General features: G+C 45.3%; 2 protein-coding genes across 2 annotated transcripts; both read right to left on the bottom strand.

Annotated features, from left to right (window-relative positions):
- Nucleotides 1-1,053: 1,053 nt before the first annotated feature.
- Nucleotides 1,054-2,469, bottom strand: LOC144611616 (sialic acid-binding Ig-like lectin 15). Its single transcript, XM_078430832.1, has 2 exons — nt 2,139-2,469; nt 1,054-1,496 (listed from the first exon to the last, which is right to left on the bottom strand). Exons 1-2 carry the CDS (start codon nt 2,467-2,469, stop codon nt 1,054-1,056), a joined length of 774 nt encoding a protein of 257 aa, XP_078286958.1.
- Nucleotides 2,470-3,445: 976 nt separating this feature from the next.
- Nucleotides 3,446-25,300, bottom strand: LOC144611609 (uncharacterized). The gene is made up of 5 exons (XM_078430819.1): nt 25,271-25,300; nt 14,780-15,163; nt 9,273-9,641; nt 4,422-4,675; nt 3,446-3,460 (listed from the first exon to the last, which is right to left on the bottom strand). The coding sequence occupies exons 1-5, from the start codon at nt 25,284-25,286 to the stop codon at nt 3,446-3,448; spliced, it is 1,038 nt and encodes a 345-aa protein (XP_078286945.1). The 5' UTR covers nt 25,287-25,300.
- Between the last annotated feature and the right edge of the window lie 629 nt (nt 25,301-25,929).

The raw sequence follows: 25,929 nt of genomic DNA, 5'->3' as shown, positions 1-25,929 counted from the left end.
GGTCACCATTCAGGTAATACTCTGCTTTCCTGTTCTTGCCGCCAAAGTGGATAACCTCACATTTATCCACATTATATTGCATCTGCCAGGCATTTGCCCACTCGCCTAATCTATCCAAGTCACTCTGCAGCCTCCTAGCATCCTCCTCGCAGCTAACACTGCCACCCAGCTTCGTGTCATCCGCAAACTTAGAGATGTTGCATTCAATTCCCTCGTCCAAATCATTAAGAATGAGATAGAAATAGAGGGACAGCGATAAAAGAATGTCTTATGGGGCGAGGCCGGGTTTCCATCGTAATAAGCGATTGACAAAGCTATCTGGGCATTTAGAAAGAGAACACAAAGGAACACGTAGAAGCTGCAAATGCAAGCCAGAGCTACAGGAAATGGCCACAGACCAGGCCGTGCCCGCAGAGAGAAGAAAACGAGTTCATAATGCAGATGGATTATCTACAGCAGAGCTGACCAGCTTTGACACAAACAGAGAAAGTGAGTAAACTGATATTGTTGATTGCAGAGTCTAGCCTGGAAAGCTACACCCATGCCCAGTTCCGAGTAAATGGCGGAATGGCACGGAAGAACAGATCATGGAGTCGCAAAGGGAATGGACCCCTCAGGATGCTGAAAGTGTAGGCAGGTGGAAGATGTGTCTGTTGGTGTACCCGCACCGATGGTAACAGAAGAAAAAAAGGTTGATCCACTGAATGCAGAGACCAGTGGGTGGGAAATGAGGATCAGGGAAAATCTATTCTTGCTCTGCCCAGGGGAAGGAATTAGCAAAGATGTTCATGAAATAGATTCAAAGCTGCCAAGGCCTCTGTCAGCTAAGTTTGAGAATAAGCCATGGTTTAGGAAGAAGGAAGACAGCTAGGAGGCATGTGAAATTTGAGTTCTATGTGGATGCAGGAATCAGCAGCAATGCAGTTGCAAATGCATCGGACGCACTGCTGAGTCGGACTGACCCGAGGACAGCTCTACGTAACCCACAGACGCACAGTCATAGCTGCGGGATATAGCATCGCCTCGCCCCAAAGTTACATTGCCTGATTCACATCACCTGAATCTGACACTGCCACTGGGGGGCGCAGCATCGCTCCTGTTGACACCGGCATTGGAGCTCAGATGGTGACGTTCACCTCTCTTCAACCAGCAGAAAGTGAAGCCAATCATAAGAAAATAGACAGCATAAATGGCAGCCCGAATGGCCAACGCTCTTAGTCCATCCTCGAATAGGTGGATCTCACGCATGTCTCTCTGGTGTTCATTCACAGCCACACACGTGTAATTCCCTGGCATCCTGGGGTGAAGCAGCTCTCCCACAGTCAGTAGTTTCTCTGGATCATGTGTGACCCTCATCTCACTACTGTTCAGTGTGCTGTTCCATGGGACGATCCACGTGATGTTTGCAGGGGGCTTCCCTTCAGCCCTGCACACAAGGGTCTTTTCTCCAGTTACATTGTCGCTCCCAAAAAACAGCTCCAGAATGGTGGCTGGGACTTGGAGAAGGAAGAAATTCAATTAAAACTCATTGAATTAATCATTATTGATGCTGTGTGAGGATAGAGTCCATCTGAATGAGGATTGGAAGAAGACACCTAGGAGTCTGCAGTGAAATATTTGCAGATATGATAGTGTCTTTGAGAAGCACATGGATCTAAGGGAAATGGAGGGATATGGATCATGTGTGGGCAGATGATATTAGTTTAACTTACCATTATGTTCTGCACAGACACTGTGGGCCAAAGGGGCTGTTCCTGTGCTGCTCTGTTCTATGCTCTAATATTCAGTGAGAGAACAAACAGGATCCTGGAGTGGATGTGAATGAAAGAGACTGATGCAAATACCCCAGGACGGTCTGTGGATCTTTGCAACACAGACCCTGTCACAGATACAGGGTCTAGAGGTTCAGCAGGTGAATGTGGTTCTGAATCTCTGACCCTGCTGCAGGGAGCTCTGTGCATCCTGGCCGGAATCAGTACTGTCTTCCAACCACTAGGGGCGGTGCTGAGCGAGGGCAGCCCAGAGCAAGGAATGGATTGGGCCGATCTCGGCTCCACCTGTCACTGATCTCATGTCCTCTTACAGTTGATCATGTGATTTTATCGTTCACAGCACAATACAGACAGATCTTTCCTTACCCACAACCTCCAGTTTCGTCTCATCCTGAGTCACCATCTCCTGTGTGGAATTCCTGACCCAAACGTGACAGAAATAGTCACTGCTGTCGTTCAGTCTGAGCTCCTTCACTCTGATAGAGGCGTCTCCCTGGTCTAGTTTTCCCACCAGCTCATATCGACCTCCTCCCTTTATAGGGACATTGTAGGGAGGGTTCACAGAGTGATTAAAGACTGTGGACTCTTCCCGTGGACTCCCCTTCATCCAGCGGATCGTGATGGGGCTGGGATTCTTGTTCAAGGGGCTGAAGGAGCAGGGCAGTGTGGCTGAATCACTTCTCTTCCCAATCACCATGGATGTCTTGTTCTTTCCATCTTGTATAGAGAAAAGTTGTATTTAGCAATCTTTTCCACATGGTTTATAACAATACTTCATCCATGCCTGTGACTTTAATTCTCCATCCCACTCCCACTTTGATCTGCCTGTTTCAGACCTCCTGCACTGTTCTAACGAGGCCCAATCTCAAGCAACAGTACCTCATCTTCTGTCAGTACAACATGAAGTGCCTTTGTGTTAACATTTAAAACAACAATTTCAATAACTTGCTTACTGTTTGTATAAGAACTGGCCAGAACTGCCTCAGAAGTCAATATTACCTGACCCATACCACCATAATCATAGCCTGACGACAATATCACTGGAGATGCCACAAGACTCCCATCAACACCAACATTGGAGATGAGACAGTGAAAATAGACAATAGGTGCAGGAGGAGGCCATTCGGCCCTTCGAGCCAGCACCGCCATTCAATGTGATCATCACTGAACTTCCCCAATCAGTACCACGTTCCTGCCTTCTCCCCATACCCCATGACTCCGCTATCCTTACGAGCTCTATCTAGCTCTCTCTTGAATGCATTCAGAGAATTGGCCTCCACTGCCTTCTGAGGCAGAGAATTCCAGATTCACAACTCTCTGACTGAAAAGGTTTTTCCTCATCTCAGTTCTAAATGGCCTACCCCCTTCTCATGTGACGTTCAAACATGAGAAAGTGAAGACAATCACAAGAGTGCAGTCCACATAAGTGGCAGCTTAAATATCAAACCCGCACATGGGCTGTGGTGTGCTTATTTAAAATGCAAGAGTATCATGAGGAAGGCAGATGAAAGATACTGCAATTTTTTTATCTAATACAGATATAGGCAGAGAAATGGCAGATGGAGTTTGATCCAAACATATGTGAAGTGTTGCATTTGGGAGATTGATTGCAAGTGGAAAGTATACAAGGGTAAGACCCTTAAAACCACTGATGTACAGAAAAATATTGGGTTCTAATCCATAACTCCCTGAAAATGGCAACACAAGTGAAAAAGGTGTACAGTATGCTTGCTTTCATTGGTCAAGGTACGGAATACAAGATGTGTAGGAAGGAACTGCAGATGCTGGTTAAACCGAAGATGGACACAAAAAGCTGGAGTAACTCAGCGGAACAGGCAGCATCTCTGGAGAGAAAGAAAGGGTCTCGTTTTGGGTCGAGAAGAAGGGACTTTTTGCGTCTATCTTCTGAATACAAGAGTCAGGAAGTCATGTTCGCAGCTCTCTCCAACTTTAGTTAAGACACTGGGATTATTGCATCCAGTTTTATGTACAGTTCTCACCCATTATAAGGATGTGGAGACTTTGGAAAGGTTTCAGAAGAGGTTTACCAGAATGCTGCCTGGATTAGAGGTTATTAGTTATAAGAAAAGGTCGGACATATTTGAACTACTTTCTCTGGACTGTTGAAAGTTTATAAAAATGTGAAAGACATGGATTGGGGAGAGAGTCAGAACCTTTTACCTGTGGTGGAAATGTCAACGAATAGACAGCATTGTACTAAGGATAGAGGGGAAAAGATGAAAGGAGATATGTGGGGAAAGTTATTGTTTACACAGAGGGTGGTGGGTGCCAGGAAAATGCTGCTAGGGGTGGAGGTTGAGGCAGCTACGATAGTTTTTTAGAGGCTTTTTGAAATGCAGGTAATGGAAGAAATGTATCACCTGTCGGTAGACAAGATTAACGCAGTATCATGTTCAGTACAGACATTGTGGGCCAGAGGGCCTGTTCCTGTGCTGTTCTACGCTGTCAGTGGGAGCTCATTCCTCTTAAGGTTGTTCAATATGTTATTATCGTTTACAGCATAACATACGTTTCCTTACCCACAACCTGCAGTTTCAACTCATCCTGAGTCACAGTCGTCAACGTTGAATTCCTGACAGAAACGTGACATGAATAATCACTGGCGTCACCCTGTCTGAGTCCCCTCACTCTGATGGAGGCGTCTCCCTGCTCCAGGTTTCCCATCAGCTCATATCGATCTCCTTTATTTACATTTCCAGGAATGCGCTGGGCTGTGGGGTGGTGAGGAGGGTGACGAAAGACAACAGACCTTTTTGGTGGATTCCCCTTCATCCAGCGGATCGTGATGGAGCTGGGATTCGTGATCGAGGGACTGAAGGAGCAGGGCAGTGTGGCAGTGCCACCCTTCCTCCCAATCACCATGGATGCTCTGACATTATCACCTTGCATAGAGAAGAGTTTTAAAGTGTGAATATGATTTAGAAATTGAATACAATAACCACACAGTCTTTATCAATAGTTCATCCATACTTGTGACTTGGATTCTCCATCCCATTCCCACTCTGATCTAGCTGTTCCTGACCTCCTGCACTATTCTAATAAGGGCCAATCTCAAGTATAGACACCTCAGCTTCTGTCTGGACACGATGGAGTCTTCAAGGCTCCCAGTGAGACTTGACCTTGAAGACCGGGAACCGGAGAGGAGGATGGAATGAATGAACGAATGAATGAATGAATGAATAGGTTTATTGGCCATGTGCCATGGTGCTCTGCTCACAAATGAGAACACAAACATACAGTTAACAATTAAGAAGAAAGCATAAACCCATCAAAACAATAAGGATACAACATTACGGTCTAAACATGTGGGTGAAAATAAACCAGAGCAAAAACGAGACTACATACTTTAGTTATTGAGTAGAACTACTAGTGGAAAAAAGCTGTTTTTATGTCTGGCTGTGGCTGCTTGGACAGTCCGGAGTCGCCTTTCAGAGGGAAGTGCTTCAAAGATTTTGTGGCCAGGGTGAAAGGGGTCAGAGATGATCTTGCCCGCTCGCTTCCTGGCCCTTGCAGTGTACAGTTCATCAATGGGGGGAATGTTGCAGCCAACAACCTTCTCAGCTGTGCGAACGATCCGCTGGAGCCTCCGGATGTCGTGCTTGGTGGCTGAGCCAAACCAGACCATGATGGAGTAGGTGAGGACGGACTCAATGATAGCAGTATAGAATTGGACCATCATTGCCTGTGGCAGATTGTGCTTCCTTAGTTGCCGCAGGAAGTACATCCTCTGTTGGGCCTTTTTGACTGTGGAGTCGATGGTGGCCCCCCATTTAAGGTTCCTGGAGATGATGGTTCCAAGGACCTTAAATGACTCCACAGATGTGACTGTGGTGTTGTTGATGGTGAGTGGGGGGGGGGGAAAGTGAGCTCTTCGAAAGTCTACAATTAGTTCCACTGCCTTAAGAGCATTCAGCTCCAGGTTGTTACGATGGCACCAGGACGCCAGCTGTGTCACTTCCCCTCTGTCGGCAGATTCCTCCCCATCCTGGATCAGTCCAATCAGGGTAGTGTCATCCGCAAACCTGAGGAGCTTGACAGAGGAGACTATGGAGGTGCAGTCGTTGGTGCAGAGAGAGTAAAGGAGGGAAAATAAAGGCACGGTTAACTGAATCAGGAGGGCTGGGGGCTGGAGTCTTATGGTCTGCACCCTAAGCTCATCTGTGGGAGGCACGGTTCATAGGATCATAAGTGATAGGTGTAGAATTAGACCATTCAGCCCAACAAGTCTACTCCGCCATTCAATCATGGCTGATCTATCTTTCCTAATCCCATTCCCCTGTCTTCTCATCACCTCTGACAACTGTACTAATCAGGAATCTATTTACCTCTGCCTTAAATATATCCACTGACTTTGCCTCCACAGCCTCCGAGCAAAGAAATTCCTCCTCATCTCCTTCCTAAAAGAGCGTCCTTTAATTCTGAGGCTAAACCCTCTCGCCCTAGTCTCTCCCACTAGTGGATACATCCTCTCCACATCCACTCTATCCAAACCTTTCACTATTCTGTCTGTTTCAATACGGTCCCTCCTCATTCCTCTGAACTCCAGTGAATATGGGCCCATGCTGTAAAAACATTCATCTGATGTTAACCTACTCATTCCTGGGATGATTCTTGTAAACCTCCTCTGGTCCCTCTCCAGGGCCAACACATCCTTCCTCAGATATGGTGCCCAAAATTGCTCACAATGTTCCAAATGCGGCCTGACCAGCGCCTGAAAGAGAGTCAGCATTACAACCCTGCTTTTGTATATAAACCCTCTTGAAACAAATGCTTGCATTGCGTTTGCTTTCTTTACAACTGATTCGACTTGCAGATTAACTTTTTGGGAATCCTGCACCAGCATTCCCAAGTCTCTTTGCACCTCCGATTTCTGGATTCTCACCCCATTTAGATAATAATCAACACTTTTATGCACCAAAATGCATGACTCCACACTTTTCTACAATATATTCCATCTGCCACTTCTCTGCCCACTCTCCCAACCTACACAAGTTCTTCTGCAGAGTCCCTGCTTTCTCTGCACTACCTGCCCCCACCTATTTTTGTATCATCCACAAACTTGGCCACAAAGCCTTCAATCCAAATCATTAATATACAACATGAAGAGCAGTGGCTCCAGCACCGAGCCCTGCAGAATTCTGCTAGTCACTGGCAGCCAACCAGAAAAGGCCTGGTTAACCGAATCAGGAGGGGTAGGGGGTTTTAACTTCTGCGCCCTAATCTCATCTGTGGGAGGTGCCCACCCCACCCCCCACCCCCCACCCCACCCCCCACCCCCCACCCCCGCAAACCGCCCCTGGGGACGAAGGGCTGAAGAGGGAGGGCTGTGCAAGGTGAGGGACAATGGTTCTCAAGTCAAGTCAAGTCAAGTCAAGTCAAATTTATTTATAAAAGCACATTTAAAAACAACCCACGTTGACCAAAGTGCTGTACATCAGAGCAGGCACTAAAAACACAATAAGAACAGACATCACAGCACACGGGCACAAAATAAACAGTTCAAATGGAGCAGCACAAAACAAAAATCAACCTCAACAGAAGGGTTCAAAACGCTAAAGAATAAAAGTATGTTTTGAGCCTGGACTTAAAAGAGCCAATGGAGGGGGCAGATCTGATGGGAGGTGGATGCTGTTCCACAGTCTAGGAGCTGCAACCACAAAAGCGCGGTCCAAACGTTCTCAGGACAACTGGAATGGAGGCGACGGCTGCAATGGGCCTCTCTGGCCACTGCAACTAAGACTGTAAAATGGTGCAAAATGGCAACTGTTGCACAGACACAGTGGGCACTTCTGTACATTATGTACTAGCCGGGGGGGTTGTGCTTATTTATGAAAACTGATATTCTTGCTGATATGTATGCAAAAATGTATTTCACTGTACTTGGTACATGTGATAATAAAGAAACCATTGAACCGAAAATAGACACAAAATGCTGGAGTAGTTCAGCGGGCAGGCAGCATCTCTGGATAGAATGAATGGGTGATGTTTCGGGTTGAGACCCTTCTTCAGAAGAACTGAGACAGTATCGCAGATGCTGTAGAACTCGCCAGTTCTGATACAAACAGCGAGCAAGTCACCAGAAATTGTTCCATTCAAGTTGACCCAATGAACCATTGAGTCAACATTGAATACAACAATTTCTGGTAAATTTCTCGCTGTTTGTATCAGAAGTTCTGCAGCAGGTTATTCATCTGCGATACTGACTCCTTTCTCCTCTCTCCACTGACACTGCCTCATCTCCTGGGTGTTTCTTGCACCTCTGACGTGCAATTTGCAGCTCTAGATTATATCTTTGTTCGTGTTCTCTGTCACCAATTTCCTTCCTTAATTTACCAACTAGATAACTTCATCAACAGCAAACCTCGACTCACCCTTTCAGAGATATTTCCTATTTCCGATCCACCCCTCTATACAACCTCTGAATCTTCAGCTAACTTATTGAAACTGCAGTAAGCGTTGAGAGAACAAATCGTTGAGAGATGAAGGGTCTCGACCCGAAACGTCACCCATTCCTCAATCTGAAGAAGGGTCTCGACCCGAAAGGTCACCCATTGCTCAATCTGAAGAAGGGTCTCGACCCGAAACGTCACCCATTCCTTCTCCTGAGATGCTGCCTGACCTGCTGAGTTACTCCAGCATTTTGTGAATAATCGTTGAGAGAATAAATGATCAATATTCCATTTTTGCTTATCTTCAGTAGAACTGGTTAGTTCTGATAAAAGAGAGAAAAAGTATCATCCAGAATTCTTGAATTCAATGGAGTCTGGAATGAAGCTGTGAGCCCTGTTCTTCAAATTGCATTAGACTGGTTATAAGGAAGTCACAAAAAATAGTCAGAGGGGGAATTGCAATGAGGATTAAAATTACAAGCAACAGAAAGCTCAGGATTAACCATGCAGATTGAATAAAAGGTTTCCCCTCGTTCCCCCACCCATCAACTGCATTTACACCTTGGGGAAGCAGCCAACATAATCAAGGATCACTCACACCCGAGTTACTCTCTCTCACCCCCTCCCCATTACCAGAACCAGAGGCTGACAATAATGTCACTGGTGGTCCCATGATTCTTCCATGAACACCAGCAATGGAGATTAGACATGATGTTCACCTATGTCCAACCACTAGAAAGTGAAGCCAATCACAAGAAAGTAGACCAGAAAAATGGCAGCTCCAATGATCAACCTGTCCATTCCCTCCGCACACACAGGTATCTCCCGATACATTATCACTCCCAACAGACAGCTCCAAGATGGTGCCTGAAGCCGAGAGAGGGATTAAAGTCAATTAAATTCACTGTTATTCATTCGCACATAGGGAGAAACTCCATCCAGTAGCACCAGGAAGGGGTGAGGGGTTGTAAGTGACCCAGCAGGAGAATTGATTGAAATATTCAGAGAGGAAACAGAACAAAGCTGATTCTTCTTACCGTTGTTCAATGTGATTTTATCATTTACTCCTCAACACTGACTGTTTCCTTACCCAAAACCTGTAGTCTCGTCTCATCCTGAGTCACCTGAATCCGTGTCTTGTGAGGGGAATTCCAGGTCCAAACATGACAGAAATAGTCATTGGTGTCATTCAACACGAGTCCCCTCACTCTGATGGAGGCGTCTCCCTTGTCTAGCTTTCCCACCAGCTCATATCGAACTCCTCTATTTACAATGTTAGTGCCGTGACCACTTGTGGAGTAGGAACGTGTATGATTAAAGACAACGGACTCTTCCAATGGAGTCCCCTTCATCCAGAGGACAGTGATCACCCTGCGCTTGACGCTCGGGCGGCTGAAGTTGCAGGGAAGTGTGGCAGAACGTCCTCTCTTCCCGATCACCATGGATGTTCTGACATCATCTTGGATAGAGAAAGATTTAAAATATGGACATTATTTATTGGTCGAATGCATTAACCACATTTTCTTTATCAATTTCTTCACCTGTGTCTGTGACCATATTGATAGACACAAAATGCTGGAGTAACTTAGCGGATCAGGCAGCATCTCTGGAGAAAATGAGTAGGTGATGTTTCAGAATGGAACCCTTCTTCAGACCTGAAGAAGAATCTATTCCATTGCTCCATAGATGTTGCCTTGCACGTTGTGTTACTCCAGCATTTTGTGTCTATCCTCAGTATAAATCAGCATCTACAGTTCATTCCTACACATCTGTGACCATGTTTCTCCATCCCACTCCCACTCTGACCCATCTGTCCCTGACTCTCCTGCGCTGCTCTAGAGCGGTGAAATGTAACTGTAAATGTAACTTCATCTTCTTTATAAATAATATGCAGAATTCTGAAATCAACTTGAATAAGTTGATTGCTGGGGTTCCGCAGGGAACAGTGCTAGCTCCATTCTTGTTCCCCCTGTACACTGCGGACTTCAGGCACAGCTCTGCAGACTCCTATCCACAGAAGTTCTCTGACGACTCTGCCATCGTCGGCCTCATCACGGGCCATGAGGACAGGGCGTACAGAGAACTGATCAAGGAGTTTGTGGACTGGTGCCAGCGGAACTGCCTCCGGATCAACGCGGGGAAAACCAGGGAGATGGTGGTAGATTTCCGCAGGCGCAGCCAGGTCCCCCCGACACCGGTGAACATCCAGGGAATGGACATCGAGAGGGTGGATTCTTATAAGTACCTGGGTGTCCACCTCAACAATAAACTGTACTGGACTGGACTGAAAACACCAGCAGCATCTCAGCGGCGGAAGGGAAGAGACTCGACAAGCTGGTCAGGATGGCCAGCTCTGTCCTAGGTTGCCCCCTTGACTCAGTGCAGGTGGTGGGAGAGAGGATGATGATGGCAAAGATAAGATCGCTGCTGGACAATGACTCCCACCCCATGCAGGACACTGTCACTGCACTGAGTAGCTCCTCCAGTGACAGACTCCTTCACTCCAAGTGCGTGAAGGAGAGATATAGGAGGTCCTTCCTTCCCGCTGCTGTGAGACTGCACAACCAGCACTGCTCCCAGCAGACCAGTCAACAATAACAGCTAAGAACACACAGAAAACCGATGACAATTTATGTATCTTTTATTTATAATGAATGCTCTCTTGCTATCCACTTTGCTGCTGTAACACTGTAAATTTCCCCGGTGTGGGACGAATAAAGGAATATATTATTATTATTATTATTATAAAGTAATTGCAGGTGACCTGCTTGTATTTTTATATAACCTACAATGCTGCTAAATCACACCTAAAACCCTGGAACATTGTGCTGTCAGTCCTGCCCCTCGCTCAACCAAAACTCTAATGTCCACAACATCATAGTTCCATGCACTAATCCAAACTTTACATTCAGCTACCTTACACATAATACACATAGCATTGAAATAAACACACTTCAGTCCATCAGTTCCACTGTGTTCATTAACCTGGCCCTGCCAGCCATTCTGATCAGTCTTAAGCTGAAGTCTACATCCCATTCAATACCTCCCTCTGCTCCAGTTCCCAACCTTCTGCCAAACTAGGTTAAACCCACCTGAGTAGCAGCAACACACCTTCCTACATGGATATTGTAGCCCCTCGAGTTGACTGCATTCAGACATGATTAATTTTACAGCAATTTTTGATTTAATTCTTGATGAAGGGGAAGTTCTGCTGACAATTTAAGTGGAGTTTAGGGTTAGGGTGGACAATATATTTAGCAGGAATGATAAGGGAGGTTCCAGTGGATATAGAACACCACTACTACATTTTCTACTGCATGTTCTACTACATGTTCATTTTCCATTGAATTGTAAGAAGATTGCAAGTGGATTATTAAGAAGTGGAGAAGGTGTGTGAGATAAAAATTAACAGAGACACACACCGAGTGATAATACCTACACAGAAATGAGAGATAAGATAGATTAAACAGAACAATGCTAAAGGGTGCCAAGGAACTCCTTACGAGACAGTTAAAAAACCCTAAATGTGACACATTGAGGGAATGGTTAGTGAAGTGTGAGGCGTGGGGCTCAATGACGAAAGCCGGAAGTACAAGATTAGGACAGCTTCACTGCTATAAAACAGGAGAGATACAAATGATTGTCAGGTTGATGATCAGAACTGGGAAAATTACAACAAAACAAATGTCTTTTATGTTGCAGAGAAGCAGGAAGGTGGAGGAATCTATGATAGCTTTGGGACAGGATTGCCCTAGTGATCAGCTGTTGTGAAGTCACTTGATTGGTAAGTGAATAAGAGTAAATATAGGGGTGAAGGCTGTGTTGAACCTGTTCAACTGCAAGAGATTTGTTTCCAATTCCAGTCATCACTCTCCAGGATGTCAAGGATGAGAGAGGATGCATAAAAGTCTTACTTCACAGTCACCTCCAGGGTTAGACTGGAAAAGCTGATTGAGTCTTCTTGGAAAGTCGAGACGAGATTCGATTGAAGTGGACACAGTAACAATTAGTTTCGAAGACAAGGAGACAGATTTAAATTGTCATGAATGTTATGGGAATAGCGCACCCGGTGGTGCAGTACCGGGGATATATTACCCATGAGGCTGTAGCCAAAGGGATCCTGAATTAAAATGGCTGAACCCAAGACTCGAGTGTAAAGCCTCTGTTAATTAGTTGTGTAGCTGTACTGTAGCAGGTTACAGAAAGGAAACACACTAACAAAACAATGAACGTAAGCAAAAATGATGGAAAGTACATTTCATTAATCCAGGGCCCAGGCATTCACTGCCTGTGAGGTTGGTAGATTAAAAAAATGCTTCAGATAGAGAGACGATTCACTGCCGATACTGCTGTTGTTGAATGAATAAAAGATAATGATGAGTCAATGTACAGGAGGGAGATCAATTATCTGGTTGAGTGCTGCCAAAGCAATGATCTTGCTGTGAACTTTAGACAAACCAAGGAGCTCATTGTTGACCTGGGGAAGGGAAAACCTAGATTCCATAAACCTGCTATCATCGGGGCCACCACAGTGGTGAGAGTAAACAGCTTCAAGCTCCTGGACATGCACTTCATTGAGTTTTTCAGGGCCCAGTGCATTGATGCGATCAATCACAAAGAAAGCTCATCAGCTCTTCCAATTCCTCAGATGTTTGTGGCACATCGCTGAATGCACTACAACTTCTACAGGACCATACTGACTGGTTACTTCACAGCCTCCTTTGGTAACCAAAACGCCCCAAAGCCAAGGAGGCTGCAGAAAAAACATTCCCCGGTCCATCATGGATTTCAACGTCCACAACATCAACAGGACTTACAGGTGTTGCCTCAAGAGTTCAGCCAATATCCCAGTTGCACAGAACACAACTTTGTATAAGGTTGCACTATTACTTCAAATGTTATTCAAATGCTTGTACTATAATGGTCTGGTTTACCATGTATAACTGATACTTTACTGTCTTGGTGTTTGTTGTATATTTATTATTATGTTGCATTAATGTGCCTGCAAAGTTGCAGCAATGAATAATTGTATTGTTCTAATCCCAGTGCATACGACTATTAAACACGCTTGACTGGAGTAATATGGGGGATTGGGGCTGATGGATGTTGATGGACAGAGAGCTCTGGGGAATAGATAGATTTCCCAAGTACTTGTGGAAAGTTTCTTTCCTTCTGCTTATGATTCAAAAACCACTGGTCAGGGACTTGGAAAAAGCAGTCAGACATTCAGACCGAGGACAAGAAATTCCCAGCAAGAATGTTTGTGAACCTTCTGAATTTTCCATCCCAGAGTTTAGTTTATTGTCACCTGTACCGAGGTACAGTGAAAAACTTTTATTGCATGCGAACCAGTCAACAAAAAGACTATACATGATTACAATCAAGCAATCCACAGGGTGCAGAAGCTGTGGATAAAAAGTAGTTGAGTAAGTTCAAACCAAAGGTCCACAGTTTTTCTGCGTCTCATGGAGATCACTGTCTGGGGGATCTCTCAATGAATGAACAAGGACCACAATTAGCCATGATTTAATGGATGAGAGAGAGTTGGTTCGAGCATCTGTGTGCCTGACTCCTCCCATTTCACGTAATAGTCTAAGCATTGTATTAAAAACCAGGGACCATCCCTGGCTGAACAAATGCTGTCTCTCCAATCTGCCAGGGTCACTTTTGATTCTCTGTTTCACCATTCTACACTTAATGCTGCCTCGGGAAAGTAACCAGTATTATCAAGGACCACTAATACCCTGACATTCTCACACTCAGAAAATACAAAAAGTTGTAAGTAGGTACCACCAGCTTCTTACCTATTGCTGGAATCTTGAATGGGCTTCACACGGTTGAATTACCCAATCTTCCAATCTACCACGTTAAACGCTTGCATTACTCTTTAGTTGCACTTTCACTCTAGCTGTCATTCTACATTCTCCACTTTGTTTATTTTCTCTTTCACAGTGCCTGATGCACACATCTAAGGTATGATTCTTCCAACATAATCCCTTGCATTCTGTGTCCCCAATGTAATGAATACTTGTGTTCAGTCCGCCAAGGCCTGCTGGAGCTCCTGGTTACTAAGCTTTTTAACTCCTCTTTCTGTTCCCACACCGACCTGACAGTCACTGGCTTTGTGGATTATCAGTGAGAGAGCACAAGCAAACTAGAAGAACAGCACCTCAGAGTCAGCTTGAGTAGCCTATAACCTAAACCGTATGAACACTGAACTCAAAAATTTTAAAGTAGTGCCTCCCATCACCCCCCCCCCCACCCCCACCCCCACTGTGCACACATTTCTCCCATCTCCCAGTCACACTGCTCCTTGTGTCTCAGCTTGTTCATCTCGCATCCTCAAATCCCATAATTCCTTCTATCCCAAGTCTATCCCCAGCCCATCTCCCACCTTTATATTTTGTTTCCTTGTCTGACACCTTTTATGTCTCCTTTTCACCACTCGCCATTATCACTGTCTCCACCCATCTGATAAGCACCTCCTCCATGCCACCCCCCCCCCCCCCCCTTCCCCTCCCCACCTCTATCCACCTATCACTGGGCAACTGGAGGAAGACAGGCAAATTGTTTGTTTGCAGCACAATAATTCCTCACCTGATACTTTGATAGGCCCATGTGGCCTTCCAAACTTTGCTTTTTCTCGTTCCGTGAGCTCAACACGGCAGTTGAAGTTTTTTCCTATATCCTTCTTTTCCAGCTGATTAATGATTATGGAAGCATTGTTCTTCCGAGGGTTCCCCATTGGTTTGTAGCGAGCTCCTTCATTACTCAGGATCTTATTTCTATACTTGTCTCCTGATGGATAATTTGTGTATTTGAAAAACGGCTCATTGGGATTCTTCTCCCTCCAGATGATGCTGATGTTGCCTTTGTAATCATGGTGAGGGTGATTGAACTTGCAATACAGAACCACGGGCTTCCCCATCCTCCCCATCACCAGGTCCGGTGTCTCCATGGTCCAATTACCGGCAGTGTAGCCTGTGAAGACACAGAGATGTAACGTTAAGACTGAACTGAGGGCCACAGTCACTGTAGGAGGTTGCACCCACCCTGGATCCTTGCCCTTGTGGGACGCATTTGATCTGCGATGTTGCTGTGCTGTGTGTCACCCTCACCACGTGGTGAGCACTGGGAAACGGGAAAGGTGGGACTGTGGCACCAGCAGTGGTTCCCCTCCTTCGTCCGGGCTGTGCCGGCTCTTCACTGGAGCCACATCTCTCGCTCACAGCTATAAGCTGATGACCAGGAGGGGCCTTGCATTTACATCACTTCCCTCTCATCCTTCTGAAGGATGTCATTGCAATAGCCGGTCCCAGCATCCTCTCTATTATCAACAGTTCTCTGGCCACTGGCACTGTTCCAACCAGTTTCAAGCACGCGGTGGTCCAGCCCCTACTGAAAAAACCTAACCTAGACCCCACCTTGCCTAGCAACTACAGACCCATTTCCAAACTGCCATTCCTGTCAAAAGTCCTTGAAAAGGCAATTCTAAACCAATTAGTGCCCTACCTGCACCAAAACACCATCCTGGAAAGTTTCCAGTCAGGTTTCAGAGCCCACCACAGCACAGAGTCTGCCTTGTTGAAGGTACACAACGACCTGTTTCTCGCCATCGACACCGGCGACTGTGCAATCCTGCTCCTTCTCGACCTCAGCGCAGCGTTCGATACAGTGGACCACACCATCCTTATTGACCGTCTCCGGTACGCGGTTGGCATTGATGGCACTGCCCTGAGCTGGTTCGCTTCGTACCTCAAAGATAGGAGTTTCGCCATCAACATAGGCAGTTATTCCTCTGCTCCAGCTAGCTTCTCCTGCGGAGTTCCACAAGGCTCCATCCTAGGCCCCATTCTCTTCTCTCTATACATGCTCCCCCTTGGCCAAATCATTCAAAGGCACGGCATTTCTTTCCACTGCTATGCCGATGACACTCAGCTTTACCTCCCCCTGAAACCCAACAACCAGTCAAATTTAAACAGCCTCTTACACTGCCTTGAGGACATAAAATGTTGGATGGCACAGAACTTCCTCCAATTAAATGAGAGCAAGTCTGAGGTCATCCTATTCGGCCCCCCCGACTCCATCAAATCGATAACAGGCAGTCTTGGAAGTCTATCCTGCCTAGTCAAACCGCATGTCAAAAACCTCGGCATGATATTTGACTCTGCATTAAAATTTGATAAGCAAGTCAACGCTGTGGTAAAAGCCAGCTTCTTCCAACTTCGAACCATAGCTAAAATCAAACCTTTCCTCCTATTCGACGACACAGAAAAAATCATTCACGCTTTTATTTCCTCCCGCCTAGACTACTGCAACTCCCTATACACTGGGATCAGCCAATCTTCCCTGTCCCGCCTGCAACTGGTCCAAAACGCCGCAGCGAGACTCCTGACGGGTACCCGTAAAAGGGACCACATCACCCCGATTCTGGCCTCTCTCCACTGGCTCCCTGTATGGTACAGAATCAACTTCAAGCTCCTCCTATTCACGTATAAAGGCCTAAATGGACATTCCCCCCCCCTACATCAAAAATCTTCTAACCCACCTCTCTAACTCCAGGTCCCTCAGGTCGGCCGACTTGGGGCTACTCACTATCCCGCGGTCTAGGCTTAAGCTCAGGGGTGACCGCGCTTTTGCGGTTGCAGCTCCTAGACTGTGGAACAGCATCCCTCTCCCCACCAGAACTGCCCCCTCCATCGACTCCTTTAAGTCCAGGCTCAAAACCTATTTCTACTCCCTAGCGTTTGAGGCTCATTGAGGAGGCGCTGTGAACTGTTTGCGTGCTACTGTATGTTTCATTTTTTTCCTTAGTACCTAATCAGATGTACAGCACTTTGGTCAACGTGGGTTGTTTTTAAATGTGCTATACAAATAAAATTGACTTGACTTGACTTGACTCACAGTCAGGGGGTGGTGGTCCACAGAGCTTCACAGGTTTGAAGTGTTGGCGGTGAAGTAGCGCTGGGAATGCAACAGGCAAGTAGTGCACAGAAAGATCCCACCAAGTAAGTACCCTACCACTGATCGAAGATGTACACAGCTGGCACAGTGGAGCAGCTAGTGGAGCTGCTAACTCACAACTCTATGGATTCAGAGTTTAATCCTGACCTCGGGTGCTGTGTGTAATTTGCACTTTCCACCGAAAACTGCATGGGTTTCTCTTTCTTAGGTTGTTTCCCACATCCCAAAGATGCACATCATTAATTAGTAGACTACTCTAAGTTGCTTTCAGTGTATAGGTGAGTGGTACAAACTGGGGCAGGGGAGCTTTTTGTTGATTTTTGAGCTGAAATACTGCTAAATTCTTGTGATAATCTAGTTGCTGTGCTAATCCATGAGAATTCTGGTTACTTCTCCAATGCTCGGAACATTTTAATTACTGCACTAATTTTCGTGAGTTTCTCATTTTTCTGCTCTAAATTCTAGGGGCATTGGACCAGTTCTGCTTCAGGAAAGACCTCTCCAAGATCAATGGGTTGCACCTCAGCCACACTGGGACAATGTCGTAGCAGGGAGATTTATTGGTGCACGAGGAAATGTTTGAGCCAAACAGGCAAAGTAATGGACTAGTATCCATTAGTATCCGTTACTAGTGTGTGGCAACAGAAAAGAGAAATAAGGTGCACCAAGATTGTGAGTGGCAGATAGCACTAAAGTAGTAAACATGTGAGTGAGCCTGGTTATTCATAGGTAGAAATATCTATAGGGGAAAATGATGTTACGGAGATAACTAAAGACTGGCACAGTCGGGGCAGGACCAGGCATTTAATGGTCCTGGCTACAAGATGTTGATAATGGAGACGGGAGGGACATTTTAGATGGGGCGGTAATACTGATTGAGGAAAATTAGTATTGTTTTATTATTTTCATGTATACTGAGATAACCGAAAAATTGTTTTGTGTGTTGTCCGGCTAAATCATACCATTCATGATTACATCACGTAGTGCATGAGAGAAAAGAGAATAAAGAATATAGCATTACACATGCAGAGGAAGTGGTGTTTAAAAATAATGTTCGTGGCCACAACAAGGTATATTGGAAGATCGGGAATTCATTCCTAGCATATGAGATGTTATTTTGAGAAAGGTATTATCCCTGGTGCAGGTTTCCACTGTACCTCAGTACATGTGACAACAATAAACCAAAACCAATTTGATTAGGATCAGAATCAACAATGAGAGCAAAGACATTCAGAGCAACACAGGAAGACATTCGGCTGTTCAAGACTGGTCAACAGTCAATATGATTTTGGCTCTTAATCCCGAATCAATACAGAATTGAACTTTGTCCCCATTCCCCTTGATTTCTCCGGCCTGAGAAAATATTCAGCCCCTTGCTGAAGGCAAGAAGTGGCTTGGCTTGAACTACTTTGAATTTGATCATTCTCTAGGTGCATTTCTCTCAGAGAAGATTTTTCGCATCATCTTAGCCTTCCTCACCTTTAAACTATGCCAAGGACACAGTGCGCCTCAGCCCCACTCACGGGCTAATATCTTCATCCAGAAACATGGGGTCGACAACTAAACACAACCTCCCCAGCTGCTCTGACTCCAGCATTATAATCTGTTCTTTCTCAAACCAATCCTTTAATGTATTTTTAAAGTGTTTGTATTAAAGGTCTTCTCACATACACATATTCCCTTTCTGGAAGACTGCCTGACACATTAAGTACAGCATTTTCAGGGACACACAAGTCTATCATATAATTAATCATTTCATTCACAGTGAAGCAGCCAGAAAACCAACTGCTGCCCCTTGTTAAAGGATACTTACGATCAGCAGAGACAGGCAGTGCAAAGGCACAAAGCAGAATGAACAGCATTCTCTTCCCTCGCTGAGCTTTCAAATGTCGTTCAGTCTTTCCACTGGCCGAGTAGAACCGAGACTCCTTGCTGTTTCCTGTAGTTTTCTGAATTTTACAGTTAACATTGAGTGTAAAAGGGCTCAGTTAACACTGAGTGTAAAAGGGCTCAGTTAACATTGAGTGTAAAAAGGCTCAAGAGACTTTTCAAGAATCGTCAGACAGCTTCAAATGGAGGTCCATTTTGAGACTTTGCATTTCAAAGTCCTTGTCTTTGCAGAATCTGAGTGGAACTGGCAGCAGCAACAAGGGCTTCACACTCTGGCTGCTGAACCATCTGTGGTGCATTGCAAAATACACCAGCAACATTTCAAGTCCACACCGCATTTCACTTAAATCTTGATTAGAAAGAGTTTGCCGAATTCTCAGAAAGTAGACCAGGAACGAAGAAGCAAACCAGTACGTCTTTGGAGTGTGGGAGGAAACTGAAGATCTCGGGGAAAAACCACACGGTCACAAGGAGAACGTACAAACTCCTTACAGACAGCACCCGTAGTCAGGATTGAACAAGGGGCCTCTGGTGCTGCAAGCACTGTAAGGCAGCATCTCTACCGCTGTGCCACCGTACCGTCCGCTTCATCTCAATCCATCACCGTATCCGTCTCTTTTCCCCTCCTCCCTTTGTTCATTCCGCTTCAAAAACACAGTTCCGTGTTTCAGCTCAGCTTCTCCCAGTTGCAGCCAGTTCCCACTGGAACAGGTCAGAAGATTCTCGAGTCACTGCCTTGACTTCCTGGGCCAGGCTGACATGATGACTGCTGTGATAATATTCAAGACTTTCATGTGTACGGCTCTCCGTTGCTTGATCCAGAATCCGATATGTGATTAAATGAAAGATGCAGCATGGAAACAGGCCCTTCGGCTCACCGAGTTCATGCTGACCATCGATCATCAATTCACACAAGTTCTACGTTATCCCTCTTTCGTATCCACTCCCTACACAATGGAGGCAATTTACAGAGGACAATTTAACCCACAAACCCGCTTGTCTTTGGGATGTGGGATGAAATCCATATGGTCATAGGGAGAACGTGCAAACTCCTCGCAGACAGAATCCGAGTTCAGGATTGAACCAGGTTCTCTCGTGCTGTGAAGCAGTAGCTCCACCAGATGCACCACTGTGCTGTCTTTCAAGAAGATATTTCTCATCCCTTTCCCCTGTTGAGAATAGAAGGAAGGAGAACAGTTTGATAAGTGGATTTGAGAATAGTGCAAGACAATGGAAGATCACCGATATTTTGATCAATGGTAGAGCAGGTTTGAGTCAGTAGTCTGGCTGTTAGTGTAACTCATAATTATTTTCTTATGTTTGTAATGGGAACGAAAAATTGGTGATGTGGAGAGATAAAGAACAATGAATGAACGATATGCAAAAAAGTAACGATGATAAAGTAACCAGGCCATTGTTAGCTGTTTGTGGGGTGAAAACGAGAAGCTACTGCAACTTGGGTGGGGGAGAGATAGAGAGAGAGGGAATGCCAGGGCTACCTGAAGTGAGAGAAATCAAATTCATACCACTGGGCTGTAAGCTACCCAAGCAAAATATGAGATGCTGTTCCTCCAATTTGCATTTAGCCTCACTCTGACATTGGACGACACCGAGGACAGAAAGATATGTGTAGAAATGGGAAGGAGAATTAAAGTAACTGGCAACTGGGAGATCAGATAGGTTCAGGCTGGGTAAGCAAAGGTGTTCCATGAAACTTTCGCCCAGTCTCGCCAATGTATAAGAGTCCACATCTTGAACAACAAATACAGTAGATGAGGTTGAAGGAGGTGCAAGTGAACATCTGCCTAACCTGAAAGGACGGTCGGGGTCCCTGGACAGAGTTGGAGGAGGAGGTAAAGGGACAGGTGTTACATCTTCTGCGGTTGCAGGGGAAGATATCTGGGGAGGGGGCAGTTTGGGTGGGAAGGGATGTGTTAACCAGGGAGTTGTGAAGGGAACGGTCTCTGCAGAAGGCGGAAATGAGTGGAGATAGGAAAATGTGGCTCGTGGTGGGATCATGTTGGAGATGGCAGAAATTTCAGAGGATTACGTGTTGTCTGCGACGGCTAACATGACGAATCATGCAGGAACAATATTCTGCAACATAGAGACCAAACACTGTGTGATGCTTGTTTTTGTTTTATTTTCTGTACTATGGAAGGAATGTTACACCTTTACTATGGAGGAATGTTACACCGTTAATTGTATTGCAGCTTGGTTTGCGTACTGCTCTGGCCAAGTTTTCAAGAAATTCCAGAGTTGTGGATGTAGCCCAGTCCATCGCACAGACTACCTTTCTCACCATCGATTTCATCTGCACTTCACACTGCTTTGGGAAAGCAGTCAATATGTTCAAAGTCCAGTTTCACTCTGGTCATTCTCTTCCCTCTTCCATTGGGCATGAGATATAAAAGCTTGAAAGCATGGACCACCAGATTTGAAGAACAGCTTCTTCATTGCTGCCATCGGAACTAAATGGTCCTCCTATGATGTGAAGTCCCAATCTTCCAAACTACCTTAAATACAGACCTTGCATTTATTCTCCATAACTGTAACACTACAATGCCATAATACTATATTCAACACTCTGGTACTTTTGCCCTTTGCATTACATGTTACACTTGTGTGTGGCTTGATTGTAATCATGTATGGTATGATTTGATTGGACAGCCCCCTATTTCAGTACACACACAATAATACACTAATGTCAAAACCTAATACAATGACCAGAAATCAAACAATACTCCATTTTGACACCACCACCTTTTCTTTTGTCTAATGGAGTAGTCTGACTGTTTGTGACTCGTGACTACTTTCCAGCATGAAGGGGTTTGAATTGCACGATTTGGTTGATGTGCTTTGGGTGAAAGATTATATTAATCAATACTTGGAAGTGTTAGAATGTGAGTTGAACCTGAGTGAGAGTGGGAACAGATCATTCTAACATATCTTGAACTTGATTTCTGCATTGTTTCAATTTCCCCTTTGAAATATTTTTTCAGAATCTTTGCCCACCCCTAACTTCTCACAAGAAGGTGATGGTGAGAACCTTCTAGAACCACTGCAGTGAAGTTGCACCCACTGGGCTGTTGGCAAGTGAGTTGCAGGATACGGACCCAGTGAAGATGAAAGACAAAATAAATCGGAGTATCCACTCAGCCTCCCTTTCACTTTGATCATGGTCGATCTGCACCATGTCTCAAATCCTGTTCCATGGCAGTTCTCCATTCCCTGATCCTCTAAAGATTTATCAGTCTTCTCATTAAATATCTCTCATGATCCAACCTCTGCAAAAGATGACTTCAGAGACTAGCAGATACTTCCAGATCAGGGTGGGATGTGAATGATAAAATCTGCAGGTGATGTTCCCGTGCACCTGCTACCTTTGTCCTTCAAGGTGGAGGTCACAGGTATTGATGGAGCAGGGTGAACGAGTAACTGCACTATACTTTGGAGATGGGTACACACAGCAGCCAAGGCCCAACACTGGAGGAAATGGGTATTTTGTACACGGGTTGGCTGTTGAGGTCCCAATCAAAGCAGCTGCTTTCTTCTTTTTAGTGTTGAGTTGTTGAACGCTGTGTTGTCGTCCAAGTAAATGAAAGTTCTTCATCACACTCCTGGCTTGTGCTGTGTAGATGGTGAGTGTCAGCAGGCGATAAGTTGACTCAGACTGACCTGCTCTAATAGGCCCAGTATTTGCATGGCAGTCTAATTAAATGATGGTACCTCCCCCATCCCACCCTGCCACCTGCCCGGCCCCCAGAAGATGATGCAGACCTCCTAACATTTGATTTTACAAATTCATAATTTTGATGTTCAAAATTCAGAATTTTACATGAAAATTCATAATATGGCGTGTAATGCAACTGTTCAGCAACAAAAAGTATGCACGCCAAATGTGCTACATTCATGTGTGAAATGTAGCACATTTGCGTTGTGCTACATTCATGTGTGAAAAACGACTATTATTTCCAACAGTCTAGTTCATGGACTACATGTACAATGTCTGGCCTATCATGAGCATATTCTGCTATTTATAGAAAGGTTATTGAACAGAGATACTTTTTGCAACACAAAGACATTTTTTTTGTTTTGTTTTTCCTAGTTTGCTTTTTCCTTACCCATCCCAATTCTCTTGGTATTGAATAAAGGAACAATGGTCATGAAATGTATGACTAAGTTATGAAGAAAGATTTGATATATGCGACTCGACTAAGCATACAAAAGTACTTGTTGAAGTAAATTCGCACATTAATTGATAATCAGCCCAAAAAGGTGGTAATTGGCTTTTCTGCTGAGTTTTATATTTTAACCCCGTCTTAATTAATTAATATACTTATATATTCTTGTACTTAAATTTAATATTTACTCATTACAGTTCCACCACTGATTTTCTGGCACTCTTGGTTCCAGAGCTTTGCTGGTTAATACAGCCGGCCAAGGAAGTCAGCTATGGGGATAGATGTGCTGGCTCCAGCTGGGCTGGAGTTCCAGAGCCTCGGCCGCAGGTGGCAAATTCAACCCACCAATCGGCCATGGAAGTTCCGATGAGGTCGAGATTGGCTGCCTTGCCCAGCCTAGGTGCCACATATTCTGGGAGACTTCCAGGGCGGGGGAATTTCTTGCAGAACCCCTAGCGACCTCTAGCGGCTGAATTGACAAATTGGCCATGGCAGTCCCGATGAGGTCGAGATTGGCTGTATTAACCTGCATACCTGTACGTCTTTGGAGCGAAGAAGTAAACTGATCTTGGAGGAAACCCACGCAGGTCATGGGGAGAACATACAAACTCCAGCACCCGTAGTCGGGATCGAACCCGGGTCTCCAGAGCTGCATTCACTGTAAGGCAGCAACTCTAACGCTGTGCCACCTTGCCTCCCTTGCCTGAATGTTATCCACATTTTGCTCTGTGCAGGCATGGGCTGTATAATTTGCCGAGGAATTACACATTGTGAAATCAATGATCATTTCCATGCATGACCTGATGATGGAAAGAGGGTTAATGATAAAGCAACTTGATTGAGCCTAAGATATGGCAATATCTCAAGAATCACCACAACCTGGTTCGACATTTGAAGGTGAGTTCTCTGCAATGTGCAATCCTTTGTATGATATTTCCACGCCATTAAAATGCCACACACCATGACGATTAATCTGACATTCCCACATTCCATGAACTCCAGGCACACACGGACACACCTCTGTCCCCTCCTCTCACACCTATAATTAATGACTTTCCCTCATTGCACCATGAACCCATTTAGCTGGTGTATCAGAGAATCACAGTCCAGATTGAACAGCCTCAGTTTCTCCAGTCAACCCACATAACTGAACTTTCTCATCTCGAGAGGCATTTTAGATATATTGCTTTGCTATACGTCCGATCTGTCATAAAATATTGTCAGGCAGACATTTATGGAAGGTTCATCAAGATTCCCTTATTCTGAAGAATAAGTCTGAAGAAGGGTCTCGACCCGAAACGTCACCCATTCCTTCTCTCCAGAGATGCTGCCTGTCCCGCTGTTACTCCAGCTTTTTGTGTCTATCTCCCTTATTCTTGTCCCCTTTGCAGATGCATATGTAGCCCAGAAGCACATATGTTTAAAAAAAACTCTTGCTCAGACTGAGCGGCCACTTTCAAGGAACCATGTACAAGACTACCAAACGTAATTTCCTTTGTACTACTAGACAATGGTGTCCTCTCGTTCAAATTTCAGCCTTCAAATGTATAATTGCTCAATATTAAATTCCACTTGGTGCCTGCTCATCCTTTCTAACCCTGCATTTATCAGTTTGGATACAATTATTATTATCCTCACACTTTGCGGTACTTTAGTAGAGTTGCGGTAGAGTTGCTGCCTTACAGCGAATGCAGCGCCGGAGACTCAGGTTTCATCCTGACTATGGGTGCTGTCTGTATGCAGTTTGTATGTTCTCCCTGTGACCTGCATGGGTTTTCTCCGAGATCTTCGGTTTCCTCCCACACTCCAAAGACGTGCTGGTATGTAGGTTAATTGGCTGGGCAAATGTAAAAATTGTCCCTAGTGTGTTAGTGTGCGGGGATCGCTGGGCGGCGTGGACCCGGTGGGCCGAAGGGCCTGTTTCTGCGCTGTATCTCTAAATCTAAATCTAAAAGAAAATTATTCGTCACATGCACCCAAGTACAGTGAAATTCATTTTTGTACACAGTTCAGTACAAGTATCACTATACATAATCACTTAGATACTTACGCCATGTCTGGTCCATGTGCTCGGTCCCTTGGTGCGGTGCCTGGACCCAGGTAGATGCAGGGCATCCAAAGGCCCACACTCCCTCCAGTCCGTGCTCTCCCTCCCGCAGCCGGTCTGCTTACTGGTCCTCCAGGAGGGTTCCAGTGGGTCCTTGATCTGAGGCAATTGAGCCAGGCCTTCCGGGCGGGTTCCAGTCTACGCCAAGTGTTGCAGTTGCACCATCCGCGAAGGGCAAGTCCCCGGACTTTGGCAGGCAAATTGGGCCTACCGAGCGGTTTCCACCCCCGGCGTGGACCTTCAGCGGGTGAATCAGGCCCACCGGGCACGCGAGTCCTCAGTCTACGGGCCGCGGCTCCCTGGGGTACTCCCACCGCCATGCAGCACCTCGGGAAATTATCCCCCACCACGTGCTCGTTCTTCCCTGCAACTTCAAGTTTAGTTCTTCTGTATGTTATTATTATATATCAAGAATTTCAAATGCATTTTCCTTTTCAAAGATGCTTCCATGGTAAAGACAATTTGAGAAGATTCTTATTTGATACCACAGCCACGCTTTCTGCTTCCACTGCTACTTGGTCTCCAATGAGCTCCACTTCTCCTCTCAACCTTTCTCCCAGTCACATTTTTGTGGAATATTTCCGGATTTCCTTTCGTTGGTT

The sequence above is a fragment of the Rhinoraja longicauda genome, chromosome 3, assembly GCF_053455715.1.
Source record: "Rhinoraja longicauda isolate Sanriku21f chromosome 3, sRhiLon1.1, whole genome shotgun sequence".
NCBI classification, from domain to species: Eukaryota; Metazoa; Chordata; class Chondrichthyes; order Rajiformes; family Arhynchobatidae; genus Rhinoraja; species Rhinoraja longicauda.
This window is presented reverse-complemented; position numbering and strand designations above follow the sequence as displayed.

Coding starts and splice junctions, on each gene's coding strand:
- LOC144611616 (XM_078430832.1), bottom strand. CDS start 2,469: ATGGTGATTGGGAAGAGAAGTGATTCAGCCACACTGCCCTGCTCCTTC. Junction 1,497..2,138: donor GACGAAACTGGAGGTTGTGG/GTAAGGAAAGAT, acceptor TCCTTCTCCAAG/TCCCAGCCACCATTCTGGAG.
- LOC144611609 (XM_078430819.1), bottom strand. Junction 9,642..14,779: donor TGGGCCTATCAAAGTATCAG/GTGAGGAATTAT, acceptor TCTCTATCCAAG/ATGATGTCAGAACATCCATG. Junction 4,676..9,272: donor GACGAGACTACAGGTTTTGG/GTAAGGAAACAG, acceptor TCTCTATGCAAG/GTGATAATGTCAGAGCATCC.